The sequence below is a fragment of the Canis lupus genome, chromosome X (genome assembly GCF_003254725.2).
Source record: "Canis lupus dingo isolate Sandy chromosome X, ASM325472v2, whole genome shotgun sequence".
In the NCBI taxonomy this organism is placed as follows: Eukaryota; Metazoa; Chordata; class Mammalia; order Carnivora; family Canidae; genus Canis; species Canis lupus.
Window position 1 is genome coordinate 59,950,694 of NC_064281.1, and position 21,297 is coordinate 59,971,990.

Genomic DNA, 21,297 nt, shown 5'->3' on the forward strand with positions numbered 1-21,297 from the left:
AGCAGTTGAGCACCTGCCCCTAGCTTGGGGCGTGATCCGCGGTCTCAGGATCAAGTCTCACATCAGGCTCCCCATGGAGAGCCTGCTTCTCCCTTTGCCTATGTCTCTGCCTTTCTCTGTGTCTTTCATGAATAAATAAAATCTTAAAAAAAAAAAGTAGAACAAAGTTGTAGGAGTAACAGTATCTGATATCAAGATTTACTATAAAATATAAAGTTATATTATCAAAGTATGTGTGGTTTTAGTTTAAGGATAGACATATAGAGGAACTGATTCACAAATATGTGATAAGTTGATTTTTTACAAAGATCCAAAGTAATTACATGGAGAAATAAGTCTTAAATAATGCTAGAATAACTTACTAGAATAAAATACAAATCTTCACCTATATGTCACATATATTAACATGCTAAAATTAACATGAAAGAAATCACAAACTTAAACTGAAAAGTATATGATTTTGAGAGGAAAATATTTGCAACTTTGGGGTAAACCAAGATTTCTTAAATGGGACACACACATGTGCAACAGAAAGGAGAGAAAAATTAACAAACTGATAAGTAAGACTTCATCAAAGTTTAAAACTTCTGCTTTTTAAAGTTTTGAAAGATACCACTAAAGAAATAAAGAGAGAAGCCACAAAGGAAAAATATATATAAACTGAAAAATGACTTGTATACAAAATAAAGATCATGACTAAATAAAAAGACAAAAACTCCTTGCACACACAAAAAAAGAACAAAATATCTGAATGAACACATCACAAGGATATATAAATGGCCATTAACCCCATGAAAAGATGTTTAACCTCATTAGTCATCAGAGAAAATGCAAATTAAAGTAACAATGAAATAACACTACACATCTATTAAAATGGCTGAAATTTAAAAATAAAATAAATAAAATAAAATAAAATAAAATAAAACAAAATAAAATGGCTGAAATTTTTAAAACTGCCAATAACTAATATTGGTAGGACATGGAGAAATTGAATTCCCATATATTGCTGATGATAATTCAAATTGTTATAGCCACACCAGAAAACAAAGCCAATCATCAATCTAAATAGGATTATATATGTTATAGAAATTAAGTCAATAATTAATAACCTTCCAAAACAGCACCACTGGTGGGTTTACAGGTAAATTCAACAAACATTTAAGGAAGACATTATACCAATTTTCTACAATCTTTTTTAGAGGATAAATCAGAGAGAACACTTCCTAATTTAATATATCAGGCCATCACTACCCTAATACCAAGACATGATGTGAAACTACAAATCGGTATCTCCCATAATCATAGGTGCAAAAACCCTCAACAAACTGTTACCAAATAAAATCCAAAAATGTATTAAAAGAATTATACACCATAACCAAGTAGGATTTATCCCAGATATGCACTGGTTCAACATTCAAATATTTACATAATGCATCATTATCAACAGGCTTTAAAAATCACATGATCCTAACAACAGATGCAGCAAAAATCCAGCACCCATTCATGATAAAAATTCACAGTAAATGAGAAATAGAGGAGAACTTACACAACTTGATAAAGAGTACCTACAAAAATCCAACAGCTCACATAAAACTAAATGGTGAGAACTATAATCTTTCACACTAAGGTCAAGTAAAGGCAAGGATATCCTCTCACTATTCCTTTTGAACACTGTACCAGAAATTTTAGCTAATGCAACAAAACAAGAAAAGCAATTTAAAAAAGTACACAGATTGGGAAGGAAGAAATAAAACTCTGTTCACAGATGAAATGATCTCATACAGAGAAAATCCAAAAGAACTGATAAAAACAATCTAGAACTAATGATTACAGCAAGGATGCAGAATATAAGGTTAATATACAAAAGATAATTATTTTCCTATACACCAGCAACAAACAAATGGAATTTGAAATTAAACATGCACATACCTTATGGCCCAGTAATACCACTCAAAGGTATTTTCCCAAGGGAAACAAAAACATCTTTCTACAAAAAGACTTGTATAAAGATATTTATAACAAATTGATCCATAAGCCAAAAATAACCAAATGTTCATCAATTTAGTGAATAACCTGTAGCCTATCCATACATTGGAATAGTACTCAATAAAGTACCTGAAACACATAGATAAATCTCAAAATTGTTCAACTGAAAATTACATAATATACTATGTGATTTCATTGATATGAAACTTTTAAAAAGGCAAATATAATCTACAGTGATAAAAGTAGATCACAGATTCCCTACAGCTAGGTATATGGGGTTGAGGACTGACCAAGAAATACTGATTAAAGTTTTCTACATCTTAATTGTGGTAATGGCTACTTGGAAATATGCCTTTGATAAAGTTCTCTGGTTGTGAACTTGATACAGGAAATACATCATACATAATTGGTGGCTATACAAAACTATATTAAATTTCTTGGAAAAGTTTACTTAAGCAAAACCATTGCAAGTGGCTCAAAATGGTGGAATGAAATAGTTCTTTACTGAAATGATATAATAGAACAGAAACGTTATAATCCCACAGGTTAAAAAAAAAAAAGGAAGATCCTGGCAGAAATGAAATATCAACAGAGCTGTGAAAGCTAAAAGGCATATGGACAAATGTCAAATGACATAACAAAATAAGGCTGAAACTTATATTCCTGTAGTGAAGAAAGCCAACAAGAGTCACATATTTTATATTCCTCAGATGGTTAAGGAAAAGGAGGCACCAGTTAACACAAATAGTTCAGAAGTGTGGAGTGAAAGCAGGAAAATTGGTTGAACAGTCAGACCTACCAGATCATCAAATTAGTCCGTTATTAAAGTGAGGTGACTAATCCACTTGAAAAATTCTGGGAAGTAAGGTGCATGGGAAAGTAAGTATCTAGGAAATAAGAGATCCAAAACAAGAGGTGGGTGAAGAAATTCCCAGAATAGTAAAAGTAGATAAAACAGACCAGATTAGAATGGGGGGAAAAGGCTCCAGGTGTCATTTCAGAAAAAAACTAAACTGATCAATCATCTGATGTATTAAAGTTACTGAGGAATTTTAGGATTTTACTAAATAGGAAATTCAGTAGTCAATGATATACGGAAAATAAGACAAAAAAATCCAAAACATTATTAACTCTAGGGAAAGAAAAAAAAAGAATATACATAGGAATGTAATCATTATATACTCTATATATATACACACACACACACACACACACACACACACGTATGTGTGTGTATGAAATATACATGCAATATACACTATGTAGCCCTGCTGTGAATATTTACATAGTTACAGTCATGCAAACAGGGACAAATGATTGCACCAGAACTGTGGAATAACCATACTAAGAGAATGAGAGGAGGAAAGGGTCTGGCAGGCAGTATATGAAAACTAAATCCATAACTATCATATAATAATGGTATTATCTAAAACAGAAATAAAGAAATAGCATTATAAGCATATCAAACAAAAATATATAAGTAAATGCAAAGAATAGCTAGAACTGAGTCATGACCTGTGAGAAGAGTCTGGGTAAAACAGAAGACTATTGTTTTTTTTTCAATGTAGCCTTATGGTAATACTTGATTTTTAAAAAGCACATATACTCAATTTAGTAAACCAAAAAATTAATTAGAAAACATTATAAAAAAACTAAAAGTACCTGAAACATGTTAATATATATGTAAATTACGTGAAATAAAAGGGAGAGGAAAATACAGCATATACCACATCCAGTGACAGCAGTTATATGAAACGCATGTATGTATACTGGTAGGATCAGAAGAAGAAAATGATAAATAGAACTTTAATGTCTATTTATCAAATGCTACTGTTTAAATTTTAAAAATAAAATTTAAATAACATCACAGAGAGACAACCTCTTTTAGAAGTACCTCTAGGTAAGACGCAAGAGGTATATATTACCACCCATGAGTTTTGTTGCCAAAAAAGAACTAAATCTAAATCTGATCAGAACTCTATATCCAACAGTTTATAGGACATATTGGAGAGCCAGTGAAAATACACCACAGGAATGTGACCGACAAAGCTCAAAATACAGGAAATTCTACACAAATAATCCAGCTTTTTAAACACATGTACTATAAGAAAGAAAAAATGCAAAATGGAAATCTTTATATTCAAAATAAAAATAGACTTATGAGGTATAACATCTAAAAGCAACATGACCTATAGCAAGACTTTCTTATTATCCTAATTCATACCAACTATTTTTAAAAACCACTAATACGTGGGTACCTGGGTGGCTCAGTTGGTTAAGCATTCAACTCTTGGTTTTGGCTCAGGTCATGATCTCAGGGTCATGACATGGAGCCCTGCAGCAGCTGCACCAGCTCTATGCTCAGCGGGGAGTCTGCTTGGGATTCTCTCGCTCCCTCTCCCTCTAGCCCTCCTCCCCCACCCCTGCCCTGTCTCTCTCAAATAAATAATAAATCTTTAAAAACCACTAATATGTTTGTGAGGAAAATGAAGGAACTTGAAATATTAACTAGATATTTGATGATACTATGAAATTAATAATAATTTTAAGTGTAAAATGGTACTATAATAATGTCGAAAGGGTCCTTATCTTTTGACAATATATTCTGACTATATATAGACAGAATGCATGATTTCTTAGACTTCTCTAAAATAATCTGAAGAGAATAGATAAAATAAGACTGGCCATGTATTGGTAACTGTTGAAGCTGAGTTATATGGTACACGGAGATTTATAATACTCTGCTTGTACATGTGCTTGACATCTATCACAATAAAAAAGTTTATTTAAATAAATCAAAATATTTTATGAATTTAAGCAATAATATTTAAACATTTTCTACCCCAGAAAAAACACACTTTGGTGATCACTCAAGAATCTCAAACCTTTTCAAGTATCTAATTATATTAATATAGCCTAATGAAGATTTCTAAGTTGCATAAAATAGGAGTACCTGGATGGCCCAGTCAGTTAAGCAACCATTCTTTATTTTAGCTCAGGTCATGATCTCAGGCTCATGGGATCAAGCCCCAAGCTGGGCTCTATGCTCAGTGCAGAATCTGCTTGTCCCTCTCCATTTGCTCCCTCGTGGCATACATATGCACACACACTCTCTCTATTTTTAAATAAATAAATATAATCTTTAAAAAGAAAAGCTGCATAAAATACCAATAGGGAAAAGCAACTGTAATTAAAAATGTGATTACAACATGCTATTCTTAAAATACTAATATCTGTGTGTGTGTGTGAATCTAAGAAAGACACATTTTTTGAAATTCTAAAAAACTGGTTTACCTCTCTCAATTTTTCCCGCTCACGTTCCCTCTCAGCAATACGTTTTCGCCTCTCTTCCTCTTCCTTAAGAGCATTTTGTGTCTCAGTTCTTAGTTTATCATCTTTAAGAATCTTTCTAATTTTCTTTCTGCCTTTTCCAGGAGACTTGGAATCATCATTTTCATCTTCTTCTTCTTCCTCTTCCTCTTCATCATCTTCTTTATCTTCTTCAGAATTACTCTATGGAATTTACATGACCAGAGGTAAATACCACAAAGTTGTCTAATTTACCCATTTCATATTCCAATAATTAATATACCAAGAAAAGGTAAAAGAAAACATAATTAAAAGCTTTAGAATTATACTCTACAATAAAAAAGAACATTAAAAAACAACCCAGAAAAGGGGGCAAAGGAACAGGAAGATATGTCTCCAAAGAAGATACAGAAATATCCAATAATCATGTGAAAAGATGTTCAACATTACTTATCATTAGGGAAATTTAAATCAAAACCACAAATGAGATACTATCATGCACCCATTAGGATGGCTATTAGAAAAATAAAAAGATAATAAGTTTTGGTGACAATGTAGAAAAACTGGAAGCCTGGTACACTGGGAAAACAAAGTGATGGTGCCTCAAAAAGTTAAACACAGAATTACCAAATGATTACCAATGCCATAAGTCAGGTTATAACCAAAATACTTAAAAGCAGGGACTAAAATATTTCTACACCCACATTCACAATACCATTATTCAAAATACCCTAAGATGGAAACAAACCAAATGTCCATCAACAAATGAATGAATGAATAAATAAATAAATAAATAAATATATAAAATGAATGAATAAACACAATGTGATATATACATATAATGGAATATTATTTAGCACTGAAAAGAAAGGAAATTGTGATACAGTCTACAACATGGATGAACCTTGAAAACACTGTCAGTGAAATAAGCCAGACACAAAAGGACAAATATCGTATGACGCCACTTAATATGAAGTACTTAAAATAGGCAAATTCATAAATAAAGAAACTGGATGAGCTTACAAGGGTCTGGTACAGAGTTTTAAATTTTGAATTTAATTAAGACCCCTGAAATGTACAATTAGAAATTGTTAAAAGGATCGTTTAAAAAAAATGAACCTTCCCTCCCCACAAGGAGAACAGTGTCAGAATGAAACATATTACAGAGAAATTCTACTTTACATAATCTTATTTATATATATGAAATGAATTTGCTAGCATCATTTCTGAAAGAAATTTATTCACACATGAATCATTATTCGGAATAAAATGTTTTATGTCTTAAGAAAATAGAATAATTCTCATCAATTCTATAGCACCAAGAGTGTAAAATAATGAATAAGAGCAACTTAAAATTTCCATCAGATTTAGTTAAGGAACAGAAAAAAAATCAGTAATGTGTCATACTATTTTTGCATATTTATACATTCAATAAGTCAATCCTTCCACAAAGGTGTTAAAATATAAATAAACCAGCAAAGTTAAACTAAGGAATGGAATGCAGAAAAAGTAGTAACATATTTACTTCTACTCTACTGTAGTTGTAACTCAAGCACATAATAAACGTCATTACCTTGTTTTCACTGGATGAGTCTTCTTGAACCTTAATGCGTCGCCTTTTCTTTTTCTGTTTATAACTCCGCTGATTCTCTTCCAATTCTGCTTTCTTTGCAGATCTAAAGAACATTTAAAATGCAATATGAAATACCTTATGACAAATTTCCTTAAATTAATTACATACTATTCTACAGCTAATTTACCTTTGAGTACATTCCTTAAAAAGACAAGGAAAACAAAAAGCAAAAAAATCTTCACTTGATAACCCTTAATTTTAATCCAATGATCAACATTTTAAGTTTTTCAGAGGAGAGGTTTAGCATCAGTTAAAAGATGGATGAGGATACCTAGGTGGCTCAGTCAGTTAAGCGTCCAACTCTTGATTTAGGCTCAAGTCAAGATCCCAGGGTCACGGGATCCAGAACCATGTAGAGTCTACGTTAAATTTTCTCTCTCCCTCTCCCCTTCCCCCCACTCACTCTCTAAAATTTTTTTAAAGATGGATGGAGGGTCTTTAGAAATATTAATAACCAATATACAAATGAAAAATATTCACCATTACTTAAAAAAAAGGCAGATTATAAGGGCTAGATACTATTTTCTTCATATAAGTGCACATATATTAAAAAAAGAAAACAGTAACAACAGCCGTTGGCAAAAAAGTACTTCTGGGCTTAGAGGCTGGTAAACAGTTACATATATCAAGACAGCACATTCCAGGCATAAATAACAGACATACAGATCAATGAAAGAGAAATATGAGTCCAGAAATAAAACATTATATTTGTGATCAACTGATCTTCCACAAGGATGTCAAGAAAATGCAAGAGGTAAAAAAAACATCTTTTTAATAAGTAGTACTGAGACAACTAGTTATCTACATGCACAGGAATGAAGTTGGACCCCTATCTATCTAACATAATATATAAAAATTAGCTAAAAATGGACCAAAATACTCCTTAAGATATATGTTCTACGTAACAGACTACAAACTATTTCATTGTTGAAAAAGTGAGAAAATGGTTAATTACATATTATGCTGCAGGAAGGAAAAAAATGACTTCTATAAGACAGTTTGAAAATAGGTATGACAAAAGGGAGTTACCATAGCAAAATAGTAAAAGGACCCCTAGGATTGTATTGCCCCTCAAACACAGGTAAATAATTATCAAATCGTTCTGAAGACCTAAGGAAAGACCTGAAGACTGAAAGAACAAACAGCACAATTAGAGGGAGAGAAGAGGGCACATCCAAGAAGAAAGTGCAGAGAGGTGGTTTAGGGGAGAAATGGATCATGGGTGATGCAGAAGGGAGGGAGCCCTGGTCAGAGAGAAAGGTGAGAGAGGGTAGAGCACACAAGGATGTGCAAAGAGGATAGTCCCAAAAGCCATAGGCTGGGAAAATGAAAGGAGCTGATTTTCATGAGTTTTTGGAAGCAGGGAGCTCAAAGACTGGAGTTTTAAAGGTCCCTGGGCTTGGCTGAAATAGACTTGAAAGTGCTGCCCTGCTCTTAGAAGACAGGAAAGCAACTCACAGGCAGATGGCATGATCTGAGGATCACCTAAAGTGCACTAGGAGAGATTGTTCCCTCTTGGGAGAGTGCATTTATGAGAGGTGGCATTGGATGTTTGGGGAGAAAAGAACCAGCAGAAGACAATCCCCATAAACTGCACACCTCAGCATAGGCACAGACACATAAGAGGTACTTACTGAAGTAGCAGGCCCTGGACAGTATATGATTCTTTTTTATAAAGCCATTTCTCTCAGAAGCAAGAAACGTGACAAGCTTTTCTAACGCAAAGAAAAAGACCTAGACTAATGCCAAGACAGAGAAATTCATCCCAAAATTTATAAACCTTGAGCCAAACTTATCGAAAACAAAAGGGAAAGGATCCAAATAAACAAAATCACAAATGAGAGAGGAGAAATAACGACCACAGAAAATACAACTGTAAGATAAAGTTATGAATTATTCTGTGCCAACAATCTGGGCAATCTGGAAGAAAGGGATAAATTCCTAGAAACATATAAACTATTAAAACTGAAACAGGAAGAAAGAGAAAACTTGGACAGACCAATAAGACCAAAGAAATTGAATGAGTAATCAAAAATCTCCCAAAACACAAAATCTTGGGGCAGATGGCTTGACAGGGGAATTTTACCATATGTTTAAGGAAGAGTTAATATGTATCGCTTCTCGGCCTTTTGGCTAAGATCAAGTGAAGGAAGAGTTAATATGTATTCTTCTCAAACCATTCCAAAATATAGAACTGGAAGAAAAACTACCAAATTCATTCTAGGAGGCCAGTATTAATCTGATATCAAAACCAAAGAGGCTCCACTAAAAAAGAGAGAATTACAGCCCAGCCCAGGAGAGACAAGAGTATTCAGATTGCCACAGTAACATTTTTTTGCTCTGTGAGGCAGCGGAGCCTGGGAAGGTGTTTGGTTTAATATTTGTTATTTTAAAAAAAATAACACAGGTCACAGGTGTACCAAGGGTTTTTCAACTCATTACACTAAGATGTGGATTTCCATAACCCACAGGGGGTCTGAGGTGTGGAAGTCTGACCAGGCAATGGAATGTTGATGGCAACGCTACTGAGGGGGTGTGAATGCGCTTGCGGGGTGGGGGTGGGGGTAGGTCTTTAAGTATATCGTTTAACTGTACCATCCAGAGCCAACCAGAAGCTATTGACCATTAAAATTATGAGAATTTCAAAAAAAAAAAAAAAGAGAGAGAGAGAATTACAAGTAGGCCACTATCCCTGATGACCCATGGATGCAAAAATTCTCAACAAACTACTAGCAAATCTAATTCAACAGTACATTAAAAGACTCAATGACCATGATCAAGTGGAATTTATTATTCCTTGTCTACCAGGGCAATTCAATATTCACAAATCAACATGATAAACCACATTAATAAAAGAAAGGATAAGAACTATATAATCCTCTAAATAGATGGAGAAACAGCATTTGACAAATTACGGCATCCACTCATGATAAAAACCCTCCACAAAGTAGGGATACAGGGAACATACTTGAATATCATAAAGGCCATAAATGAAAAACCTACATCTAAGAGGGAGGGGTAAGATGGCAGAAGAGTACGGGTCCTCAACTCACCTGGCCCCAAAAACTTACCTAGATAACTTTCAAAACATCCTGTACACTTATGAACTCAACCTGAGATTTAAAGAGACAACAGCTGGAATGCTACAGAGAAAAGTTTTCACTTCTAACAAGGTAGGAAGGCGAAAAAAAAATCTAAAAAGAATAAAGTGGGAGAGAGGAACCTGGAGTAGCCGGGCTAAAGTGGAGCATCAAAACCTCAGGGGCAGGAAAGCCCAGCCCAGGAGATGTGGGAACTTTAAAATCCACGCTGGAGTTTTTCCTGATGGAAAATTGTTTAGCGGGGAAATTGGGCAAAATAGCAGGAGGGGTAGTGAAGCCTCAAAATTCCCGGAGTCACTGTAAGAGATGGAGTACCTGGGGAAAAGCTCACTGCAAACCACGGTCCAGTGTTGGTAAAGGGCTGGAGAGCTGCAGCCCTCTGGGGCTTTTGGGAGAAGCGAGTTGCTTAGTCGGACCAGCTCCAGATGGAGATGGCTGTACCCCGTTCCCTTATGGAAAGACATACGCGGGAGTGCAAATACAGCAGCACAAGACCCAGATTCCAAGCTGCCCAAGTGGATAAAACCAGCGATCCTTCTTTACACCTGGGATAGGCAGAAGTGGGAGGACACAGGAAAGGAAGAACTCTCCTGCCGCTGGGCGCCTTACAGGCTATGCAGATCAGTGCAACTGCACTTGCACCTGCCCCCAAGAGCACCTAGGCCAGTGAGAACTGGGATACTGCTGTTAGTATCAGTAACTCATACTGATATGAGCTCAACTCCAGAACTAGAAATCTGGCTGCCGCCATTGTTTTTCCTCTTTGTTTCACCTTGTGCCTGCAAGAGGCGGGGCCTCTAGGGAAAAAAGGCCTCACAGGATAGAAAGCTCACACTGAACCCAGCATATGGCAAAGGGCAGGGCATCTCCACCCAGGCACAGACACCTGAGAATCAGCACAGCAGAGCGCTCCCCCAGAAGAACTGCTGGAATAACAAGGGAAGAGCAGGTTTATTGACCAAGCAGCACTGGAAAGCTCCAGGACTCAGGGAAAATACTATATACAACAACAGGATCCTTTCTGTTTTGTGTGGTTTTGTGGGGTTTTTTTTCCATTACAACTAGTTTTTGTATCAGAAGAAAATTTCCGAAATTTTTCCCATTTTCTCACCTTAACTACAATATTATACCAGCTCTTCATTTTCAAGTTTTTTTTTCCATTTTCATATTTCCACAATTATCTGTCTTAGACATATTTTTCACTTTTAGATTCCCTTCAATGTATTCAATTAGATATACAAGATATGCATATTTGTTTTTGTGTTTTTTGTTTTTTCTCCCTCATTTTCAATTGCAATGGTGGAAGTTAGTACCTTCTAACACACGACCAACATACATCCAGAACCAAGTGGAATACCATGATGGTTCATTCTGTGATCTTATAATCTCTCTTCCTTCCCATTCGGCTCCCCTCTTTTATCTTTTGGTGGTCAATGTTGGAGCTTTATATAAATATTGCTGGTTTATATAAATTTGGGATTGAGCATGTTCTAACATACAAAACAAAATACAATCAGAACCGAAAGGATCACCCTCTAAGACCTCTCAGATAGACTACATTCTCTCTCCACTACCACTTCCTCACCACCATCATCCCCCCCCTTTTTCTTCTATTTCCTCTTTTCTTTCCTTTTTTAATATTTTTCTTTTTTCTTCTCCTATGTTTTTGGTTCTTGGCTTTTTATTTTTACTACTTTAAAATTTTTCACTTTAGTGGTCCTATTATTTTATTTTCTTCTGTTCTCCTTTTTTATTTTCTGGTATCTGACCTCTTTGAAATCATCTAGGGTGTACTTTACTAAGGTCTTAGTTGATATTTTTGACTCAGCCCACTCATACATGCACTCTATATTGGACAAAATGACTAGAAGGAAAAATTCACCACAAAAGAAAGAAACGGAAACAGTACTCTCTATCACACAGTAATAGAACTTTGATTTAAATACAATGTCAGAAAAATAGATAAATAAAAAATAAATAAATAAATACAATGTCAGAAATTCAATTCAGAAGTACAATTATAAACTTCCTGGTGGCTGTGGAAAAAAAAACATAAAGGACTCCAGAAACTTCTTTACTTCAGAATTGAGATCTAATCAAGCTGTAATTAAAAACAGATTAAATGAGATGCAATCCAAACTGGATGTTCTAATAACTACGGTTAATGAAGTGGAAAAGAGAATGAGTCACATAGAAGACAAGTTGATGGTAAGGAAGAAAGGTTAGGAAAAAAGAGAAAAACAAATAAGAGCACATGAGGAAAGGCTTAGGGAAATAAATGACAGCTTGAAAAAGGAGAGTATACATCTAAATGGGATTCCAGAAGAGACTGAGAGAGAGAGGAGGGACCACAAAGTACATTTAAACAAATCATAGCTGAGAACTTCCCAAATCATGGGAAAGAAACAGGCATTCAGATCCAAGAGATAGAGAAGACCCCCCAAAAATCAATAAAAACCATACAACACCTCAACATTTAATAGTGAAACTTGCAAATTTCAAAGATACAGAGAAAATTCTTGAACTCATGCAAGACAAGAGATTCTTAAATTAAATGGGAAGAAATATTAGATTAACAGCAGACCTCTCCAGAGACCTGCAAGGCCAGAAGGGGCTGGCATGATATATACAGGGTAATCAATGAGAAGAACATGCAGCCAAGAATACTTTATCCAGCAAGTCTTTCATTCAGAATAGAAGAAGAGAAAAAGAGCTTCCAGGATACACAGAAACTGAAAGAATAAGTGACCACCAAACCAGCTTTAAAAGAAATATTAGCGGAGACCCTGTAAAAGAAAGAGGGAGTCCAAAGAAACAATCCACAGAGAAGAGGCTGAATACATTATACAATGACACTAAATTCATATATTTCAATAGTTACTCTAAACATTAATGGGCTAAATGACCCAATCAAAAGATGAAGGGTATCAAGAGTAAAAAAGCAAGACCCATCTATATACTGTCATCAAGAATTCAATTTAGACCGAAGGACACCTCCAGCCTGAAAATGAAGGGCTGGAACCATTTACCATTCAAATGGTCCTCAAAAGAAAGTTGGGGTAGCAATCCTCATATCAGATAAAGTTTATCCCAAAGACTGTAATAAGAGATGAAAAGGGACACTATATCATACTTAAAGGATATATAAACAAGAAGACTTAAAGATCATAAATATTTATGCCCCTAATGTGGGAGCTGCCAAGTATATCAATCAATTAATAACCAAAGTAAAGACATACTTAGATAATAATACACAAATAGTAGGAGACTTCAACACAGAACTGTCTGCAAATGACAGATATTCTAAACACATCACTACCAAAGAAACAAGGGCCTTAAATGATACACTGGACCAGATGGATTTCACAGATACTTACAGAACTTTCCATCCAAACGCAACTGAATACACTTTCTTCTCAAGTGGACGGGAACTTTCTCCAGAATAGACCACATACTGGGTCACAAATCAGGTCTCAACTGATACCAAAACATTGGGATTCTTCCCTGCATATTTTTGGACCACAGTGCTTTGAAAATAGAACTCAATCACAAGAAGACATTTGGAAGAAACTCAAACACATGGAGCTTGAAGAGCATCCCACTAAAAGATGAATGGGTCAACCAGGAAATCAAAGAAGAATTAAAAAGATTCATGGAAACTAATGAAAATGAAGATACAACTGTTCATAATCTTTGGGATGCAGCAAAAGTGGTTCTAAGAGGGTAATAGATTGCAAAACAAGCTTCCTTCAAAACCTTGAAAAAAAACTCAAATACACAAGCTAACCTCCCACCTAAACAAATTGGGAGAAAGGATAGCAAGTAAACCTACACCAGGCAGAAGAGAAAAAATAGATTTGAGCAGAACTCAATGGAAATAGAGACCGAAAGAACTGTGGAACAGATCAACAAAACCAGGAGTTGGCTCTTTGAAGGAATTAATAAGAAAGATAAATCCTTAGCCAGCCTTATTAAAAAGAAAAAAGACACAAATTAATACAATCATGAATGAAACAAGAGAGATCACAACCAATACCATGGAAATACAAACGATTTTAAAAACGTATTATGAGCAGCTATATGCCAACAAATTAGGCAATCTAAAAGAAATGGATGCACTTCTGGAAAACCACAAATTACCAAAACTGGAACAGGAAGAAAGAGAAAACCTGAACAGGCCAATAACCAGTGAGGAAATTGAAGCAGTCATCAAAAACCTCCCAAGACACAAGAGTCCAGGGTCAGATGGCTTCCCAGGGGAATTCTATCAAACGTTTAGAGAAGAAATAATACCTATTATACTAAAGCTGTTCCGAAGGATAGAAAGGAACAGAATACTTCCAAACTCGTTCTATGAGGCCAGCATCACCTTGATTCCAAAACCAAAGACCCCACCTAAAAGGGGAATTACAGACCAATAACCCTGATGAACACAGATGCATAAATTCTCAACAAGATACTAGCCAATAGGATCCAACACTACATGAAGAGGATTATTCATCATGACCAAGTGGGCTTTATCTTCGGGATGAAAGGATGGTTCAACACTCGTTAAATAATCAACGTGATAGATCACATCAACAAGAGACTAAACAAGAACCATAAGATCCTCTCAATAGATGAAGAAAAAGCATTTGACAAAATACAGCATCCATTCCTGATCAAAACTCTTCAGAGTGTAGGCATAGAAGGAGCACTGGGTATTATACTATATGGTGGCAATTCGAACTTCAACAAAAACAATTAGAAAAAAAATACTTATATAAATACCCAAAATCGACCAAAGAAAAAATTACATCTAATATCATCTTCAGTGAGAAAAAAACTGAGAGCTTATCCTCTATAGTCAGGAACAAAAACATGGACGTCCACTCTCACTGCTGGTATTTAAAACTGTACTGGAAGTCCTAGCCTCAGCAATCAGACAACAAAAAGAATGAAAAAACATCCAAATCAACAAGAAGAGGTGAAAATTGCACTGTCTGTAGATAACATGATACTCTATAGAGAAAAACTGAAAAACTCCACCAAAAACTTGCTAGAACTGATATGCAATTTGAATAAAGTCTTGGGATACAAAATCACCATACAGAATTCTTCGCATTTCTACACAAACAGTATGAAGCAGGAGAAAGAATAATCATGGAGTCAATTCCATTACAACCAAACTAAAAATAGTAGATACCTAGGAATGAATGTAACCAAAGATGTAAAAGACCTGAACTCTGATAAGTATAACACTGAGGAAAGAAATCGAAGATGTCAAAAAGAAATGGAAAAACATTCCATGCTCATGGATGCAAAGAATAAACATTCTTAAATGTCTATACTACGTAAAGCAAACTACACATTTAATGGAATCCCTACCAAAATACCACCAGTTTTCACAGAGCTAAAACAATCCTAAAATTTGTATGGAACCACAAAAGTCCCTGAACAGCCCAAGCAATCCTGAAAAAGAGAAGCAAAGCTGGAGGCATCATGATTCCAGACATCAAGCTGTATTACAAAGCTGTAGTAATCAAGACAGTATGGTACTAGCACAAAAACAGAAACAAAGATCAATGGAATAGAATAAAAAAAACAGAAATGGGCCTACAAGTATATGGTCAGCTCATCTTCAACAAAGCACGAACAAATGTCCAATGGAAAAAAGTCTCTTCAACAAATGATTTTGGGAAAACTGGACAGTAACATGTAGAAGAATGAAACTATACCATTTTCTTATACCATGCACAAAAACAAATTCAAAGTGGATTAAAGACCTAAATATCAGACAGGAGAGGATAACTCAGGCAGTAACCTTGCCATTGGCCATAGCAACTTCTTACTAGAAATGTACCCTGAGGAAAGGGAAACAAAAACAAAAATAAAATATTGGGATTTCATCAAGATAAAAAATTTCTGCACAGTGAAAGAAACCAGCAACAGTACTAAAAGGCAACCTTAGGAATGGGAGAAGATATATGTAAATGACATCTGATAAAGGTTAGTATCCAAAATATATTAAAGAATGCATAAAACTCAACAACCAGGGGATCCCTGGGTGGCGCAGCGGTTTGGCGCCTGCCTTTGGCCCAGGGCGCGATCCTGGAGACCCGGGATCGAATCCCACATCGGGCTCCCGGTGCATGGAGCCTGCTTCTCCCTCTGCCTGTGTCTCTGCTTCTCTCTCTCTCTCTCTCTCTGACTATCATAAATAAATAAAAATTAAAAATATTAAAAAAAAAAAAAAAAAAAAAAAAAAAAAAAAAAAAAAAAAACTCAACAACCAAAAAAACAAATAACCTAGTTAAAAAATGGGAAGAGACAAAAAGACATTTTTCCAAAGAAGACATACACATGGCCTTAGACACATGAAAAAATAATCAACATGACTCATCAACAGCAAAATACACAAATCTACAATGAGATATCACCTCACACTAGTCAGAATGGCTAACATTAACAACACAGGAAAATAGAGGTATTTGCAAGGATGTGAAGAAAGGCAAACTGTCTTACATTGTTGGTAGGAATGCTAACTGGTGCAGCCATTCTGGAGAAGAGTATGGAGGGTCCTCAAAAAGTTGAAAGCAGAGCTACCCTATGATCCAGCATTTGCACTACTAGGTATTTACCCAAAGGATACAAAAATACCGATTTGAAAGGATACATGTACCCTGTAGTTTACTGCAGCATTATCAATAATAGCCAAATTATCTAAAGAACCCAAATGTTCCTTGTCTGATGAATGGATAAAGATTTGGTGTATGTATGTACATTTACAAACATGCAAAGGAATAATAGTCATCAAAACGAATGAAATCTTGCCATTTGCAATGACATGGTTTGAGCAGTATTATGCTCGGCGAAATAAGTCAGTCAGAGAAAGACAAATATAATTTCACACATATGTGGAATTTAAGAAACAAAACAGATGAACATAGGGAGAATAAAGAGAGGCAAACCAGAAAACAGACTCTGGCCTATAGATAACAGATTGACAGTTACTGGAGGGGAGGTGGGTGGGAGAATTGGTTAAATGGGTAATGGGTATTAAGGAAACCATTTGTTATGATGAGCACTGGTTATTATATGTAAGTGATGAATCGTTAAATTCTACATCTGAAACTAATGTTACACTGCATATTAACTGGAATTTAAATAAAAACTTAGGGAAAGTGATGCCTGGGTGTCTCAGTGGTTGAGTGTCTGTCTGCCTTCGACTCAAGGTATGATTCCAGGATCCAGGATCAAGTCTCACATCGGGCTCCCTGCAAGGAGCTTGCTTCTCCCTCTGCCTCTGCCTCTGTCTGTCTCTCTCTCTCTCTTTCTCTCATGAATAAATATTTTTTTAAAAACTTAGGAAAAAAGATGAAAATATGCATGACAAAAGTCTTAAAATTATGCAATTTGGACTCAACAGTGTTATTTCAGTAATTTACTGAGTGAAGTAATCTAACAAGTGTCTCAATATACCCACATGTGTGTATATATAGAACAATGCCTAAAAAAAAAAAAAAAAAAAAGAACAATGCCTAATAAAAATATTTCTATATCTCTAGATGTGTGAGTATAGAAATATTTTTTAAGATTTATTTGTTTCAGAAGAAAAGAGCAGAGGAAGACAGAGAGTCCCAAGTAGACTCTGCCCTGTGTATGGAGCCCAATGTGGGGCTCAATCTCACAACCCTGAGATCAGGACCTGAGCTGAAACCAAGAGTTGGACACTTAACTGACTGCGCCACTCAGGTGCCCCTACAAATATTTTTATGAAAAGTATTTATACTAGAAAATACTGAAAACCATCTAAACATACAAACCTAGAAGCTTATTTTCATAAAATTTCATAAAGATTGTAGGGTAAAAATGATCAAAGTCCTACATATAATAGATAAAGCTATAAAATTCATCAATGAAGAGCCATAAATCCTTATGACTTTGGATTAAGCAATGGATTCTGATATGGGTCTTATATCCAGCATATAAAGCACTGTTGTGAATCAATAATAAGACAACACAATTAAAAATTAGTAAAAGAATTTAGATAGAGGTGGCTAGTTAACACATGCAAAAATGTTCAACATCAATAATCATTTGGGAAAAGTATATCAAAATCACAATGAGATGTTACCACATGCCCACTAGGTTGGCTATCATCAAAAAAATCAGAAATAGTAAATGTTTGTGAAGATGTGCAGAAATTAGAACTCTGGTGCATTGCTGGTGGAAATGTAAAATGATGGGCCAGGCCAGTATGCAAAACAATTTGATGGTTCCCTTAGAAAGCTGAGCACATGGGATCCCTGGGTGGCGCAGCGGTTTGGCGCCTGCCTTTGGCCCAGGGCACGATCCCGGAGACCCGGGATCGAATCCCACATCGGGCTCCCGGTGCATGGAGCCTGCTTCTCCCTCTGCCTGTGTCTCTGCCTCTCTCTCTCTCTCTCTCTCTGTAACTATCATAAATAAATAAAAATTTAAAAAATAAAAAAAAGAAAGCTGAGCACAATGTGACCCAGCAATTCCATTAATAGGTATATTCCTATGAATTAACATGAAAACATATGACTATGCAAAAATAATATACAGATGTTCACAGCAGTATTCATTATAGCCAAAAAATAGAAACAAGCCAAATGTCTATCAACAGATGATGAATGGATAAATAAAATGTGTTATTATCTATACAATGGAATATTATTCAGCCGTTAAAAGTAATAAAATAGCCAGGTGACCACAGGAAAGATGGCAACTAGTAAACTCCAGGCTCTTTTTCTCCCACAGAAAGCCAAAATAAACAACATATGCTAAAAAACTAACTTTATGAGAACTCTATAAATCAGTTAAGAATCTTTAGCAACCAAGTGAACACCCTAACCAAGAGTCACACTTAAAATGGTTGGATATTTTGTAGCATCTCTACTCATACTTGCTGTACCCACTTTCCTACTCAGTTCAATGAGGTCAGCAGGAACCTGCCCAATTCACAGCTCCTTCTCCAGGAAGGAAGGTAAAGACTAAGACTTGCTCCCAACGTTCTGGCTTTTCTGGCAGATGCCCAAGGGACAGAATTCTGTCTCATCTAACCCAGAGCACACAAAACCACATGAAAAGAGGCTCAATATCACTAACCATTATGGAAAATACATATTAAAACCACAATGACCTCACAATCATTAGGATGGTTAGTATCCCCTCCCAGCCCCCCCAAAATAACAGAAAAGAACAAGTGTTTGTGAGGATATATAGAGAGTAGAATCTTTATATGCTGTTGGTAAGAATGTAAAATGGTACAGCTACTACAAAAAACAATGTGGCTGTTCCTCAAAAGTTAAACTTAGAACTATCATATATGATCCAGCAATTCTACTCCTGGCTGTATAAAACCAAAAGAACTGAAAGCAGGGACTGAAGAGATATTTGTACACTCACGTTCACAGCAGCATTATTCACAATAGCAAAGGGTACAAGTAAGACAATTGTTGAATGATGTATGAAAAGATAAACAAAATGTGGTAAATGCACACAGTGGTACATTATTTAGCCTTAAAAAGGAAGGATACCGTGATACATGTTACAACATAGATGACACTTGAGGCTATTGTACTAAGTGAAATAAGCCAGCCACAACAATATAACAGATACTATATGATTCCACTTATATAAGGTTTGACAAGAATCAAATTCACAGAGACAGAAGAAGGTAGAATGGTAGTTGCTTGAGGATATGGGGGAAAGGGGAGTTATTGTTTTATGTGAAGAGAGTTTATTTATCAAGATTTAAAAAGCTAAGAGACTAGTTTCAGAACAATGTGAATATACTTAACACTACTGAAATATACACTTAATGGGTAAGATAGTGAAGTTTATGTCACGTGTATTTTACGGTCATCTAAAAAGAATTTTAAAGATAAAAGTACTAAAGCTAAACATGGATGAAGTTTGAAAACATTGTGCAAACTGAAAGAATCCATTCATTAAAAAGATACTTACACTATATGAAACTGATCATATAAAATGTCCAGAAGGTAAATCCATAAAGAAAGTAGATTAGCTTTTGCCAGGGAATGGAGGGCAGGAAGAATGGGAAATGGGTACAGGGTTTCTTTCTATGGTGATGAAAATGTTCTCAAACTAGATAGTGGTGGTGGCTGAAAAACTTTGTGAATACTCTAAAAACCACTGAATTCTACGCTTTAAAATGGTGTGTTTTGTGTTATGTGAATTCTCAGTTTTAAAACTCTCTCTTTGTATCCTATTATTTCCCTAATGTAATATGTTGCTATACTTCAGGCACAACCTCGTATGTAATAATCTAAAAAGATCTCAAATGTTTTAAAATTTACAAGTATTGACACCTATGCAGACACACATATCACATTTACATAAATTCAAACAGCCCATTCAATAAATTATAAATGGATAATATTGTTCTGGGGAAAATACACTTGATTTTAGCCAAAAGGCCAAGGTGCAATATTCTGGAGGAAATAAAAAATTCTTAGAATGGTTAGTATTATCTAAAATACTATACTAAAAAGTAAGCAGAATTTTAAATAGCTACTAATCTACATCAGTAGCTATGTGTATTAAGAGAACAAACAAATCTTAAATACTATAATACTAGTATGCTACCAAGACTAGTAATTAGCATTCAGGGGATATTTATTATTTGCCAAGTAGGCATATTATAAGCCCATTCAATGCCCATAATAATCAATAAGGTAAGTACTATTGTAATCCCCCAATTTAAGGACGAGGACACTGAAGCACAGAGTATTCATACAAATAACAAATAGCATAGCCAGAAGGTAGTTTTGTCTACAGAACCTCTAATCTACTACACTATAGCATCCTCCCATAACAACCAAAAATTACAGGCAAGAGTGTTTTTGCACACTGAAAGCCCACTTGGTTTATAACACATAATCAACCAGAAATGTTTATATGTTCAACTCTTTTTAAATTAGTAATTTTCACAATTGGTTTCAAATCAAAGTATTACATATTTTACTTTGTTAGTAACAGCAACCTTTCTACAGATAACTTGAAGCATGGTTATTCATATTAATTCCTACAATTTGGGATGCCTGGTTGGCTCAGTGGTTGAGCGTCTGCCTTTGGCCCAGGGCATGATCCTGGGATCAAGTTGCACATCCAGCTCCCTGCATGGAGCCTGCTTCTCCCTCTGCCTATGTCTCTGCCTCTCTCTCTGTGTGTCTCTCATGAATAAATAAACAAAATATTTAAAAAGAAAAGATTCCTACAATTTTTGAAACTGTGATA

The 21,297-nt window shown here is 35.2% G+C and overlaps 1 protein-coding gene across 12 annotated transcripts in view; it reads right to left on the minus strand.

Annotated features, from left to right (window-relative positions):
- ATRX (ATRX chromatin remodeler) overlaps positions 1-21,297 on the minus strand; it is a 333,614-nt gene that overhangs the window by 161,123 nt on the left and 151,194 nt on the right. For all 12 annotated transcript variants that reach the window (XM_049107206.1, XM_049107207.1, XM_049107205.1 and 9 more), the window contains 2 exons: positions 6,869-6,971; positions 5,281-5,499 (listed from right to left, as the gene is read on the minus strand). In XM_049107206.1, coding sequence (XP_048963163.1) covers positions 5,281-5,499; positions 6,869-6,971 — 322 coding nt within the window. The remainder of the gene's footprint in view (positions 1-5,280; positions 5,500-6,868; positions 6,972-21,297) is intronic.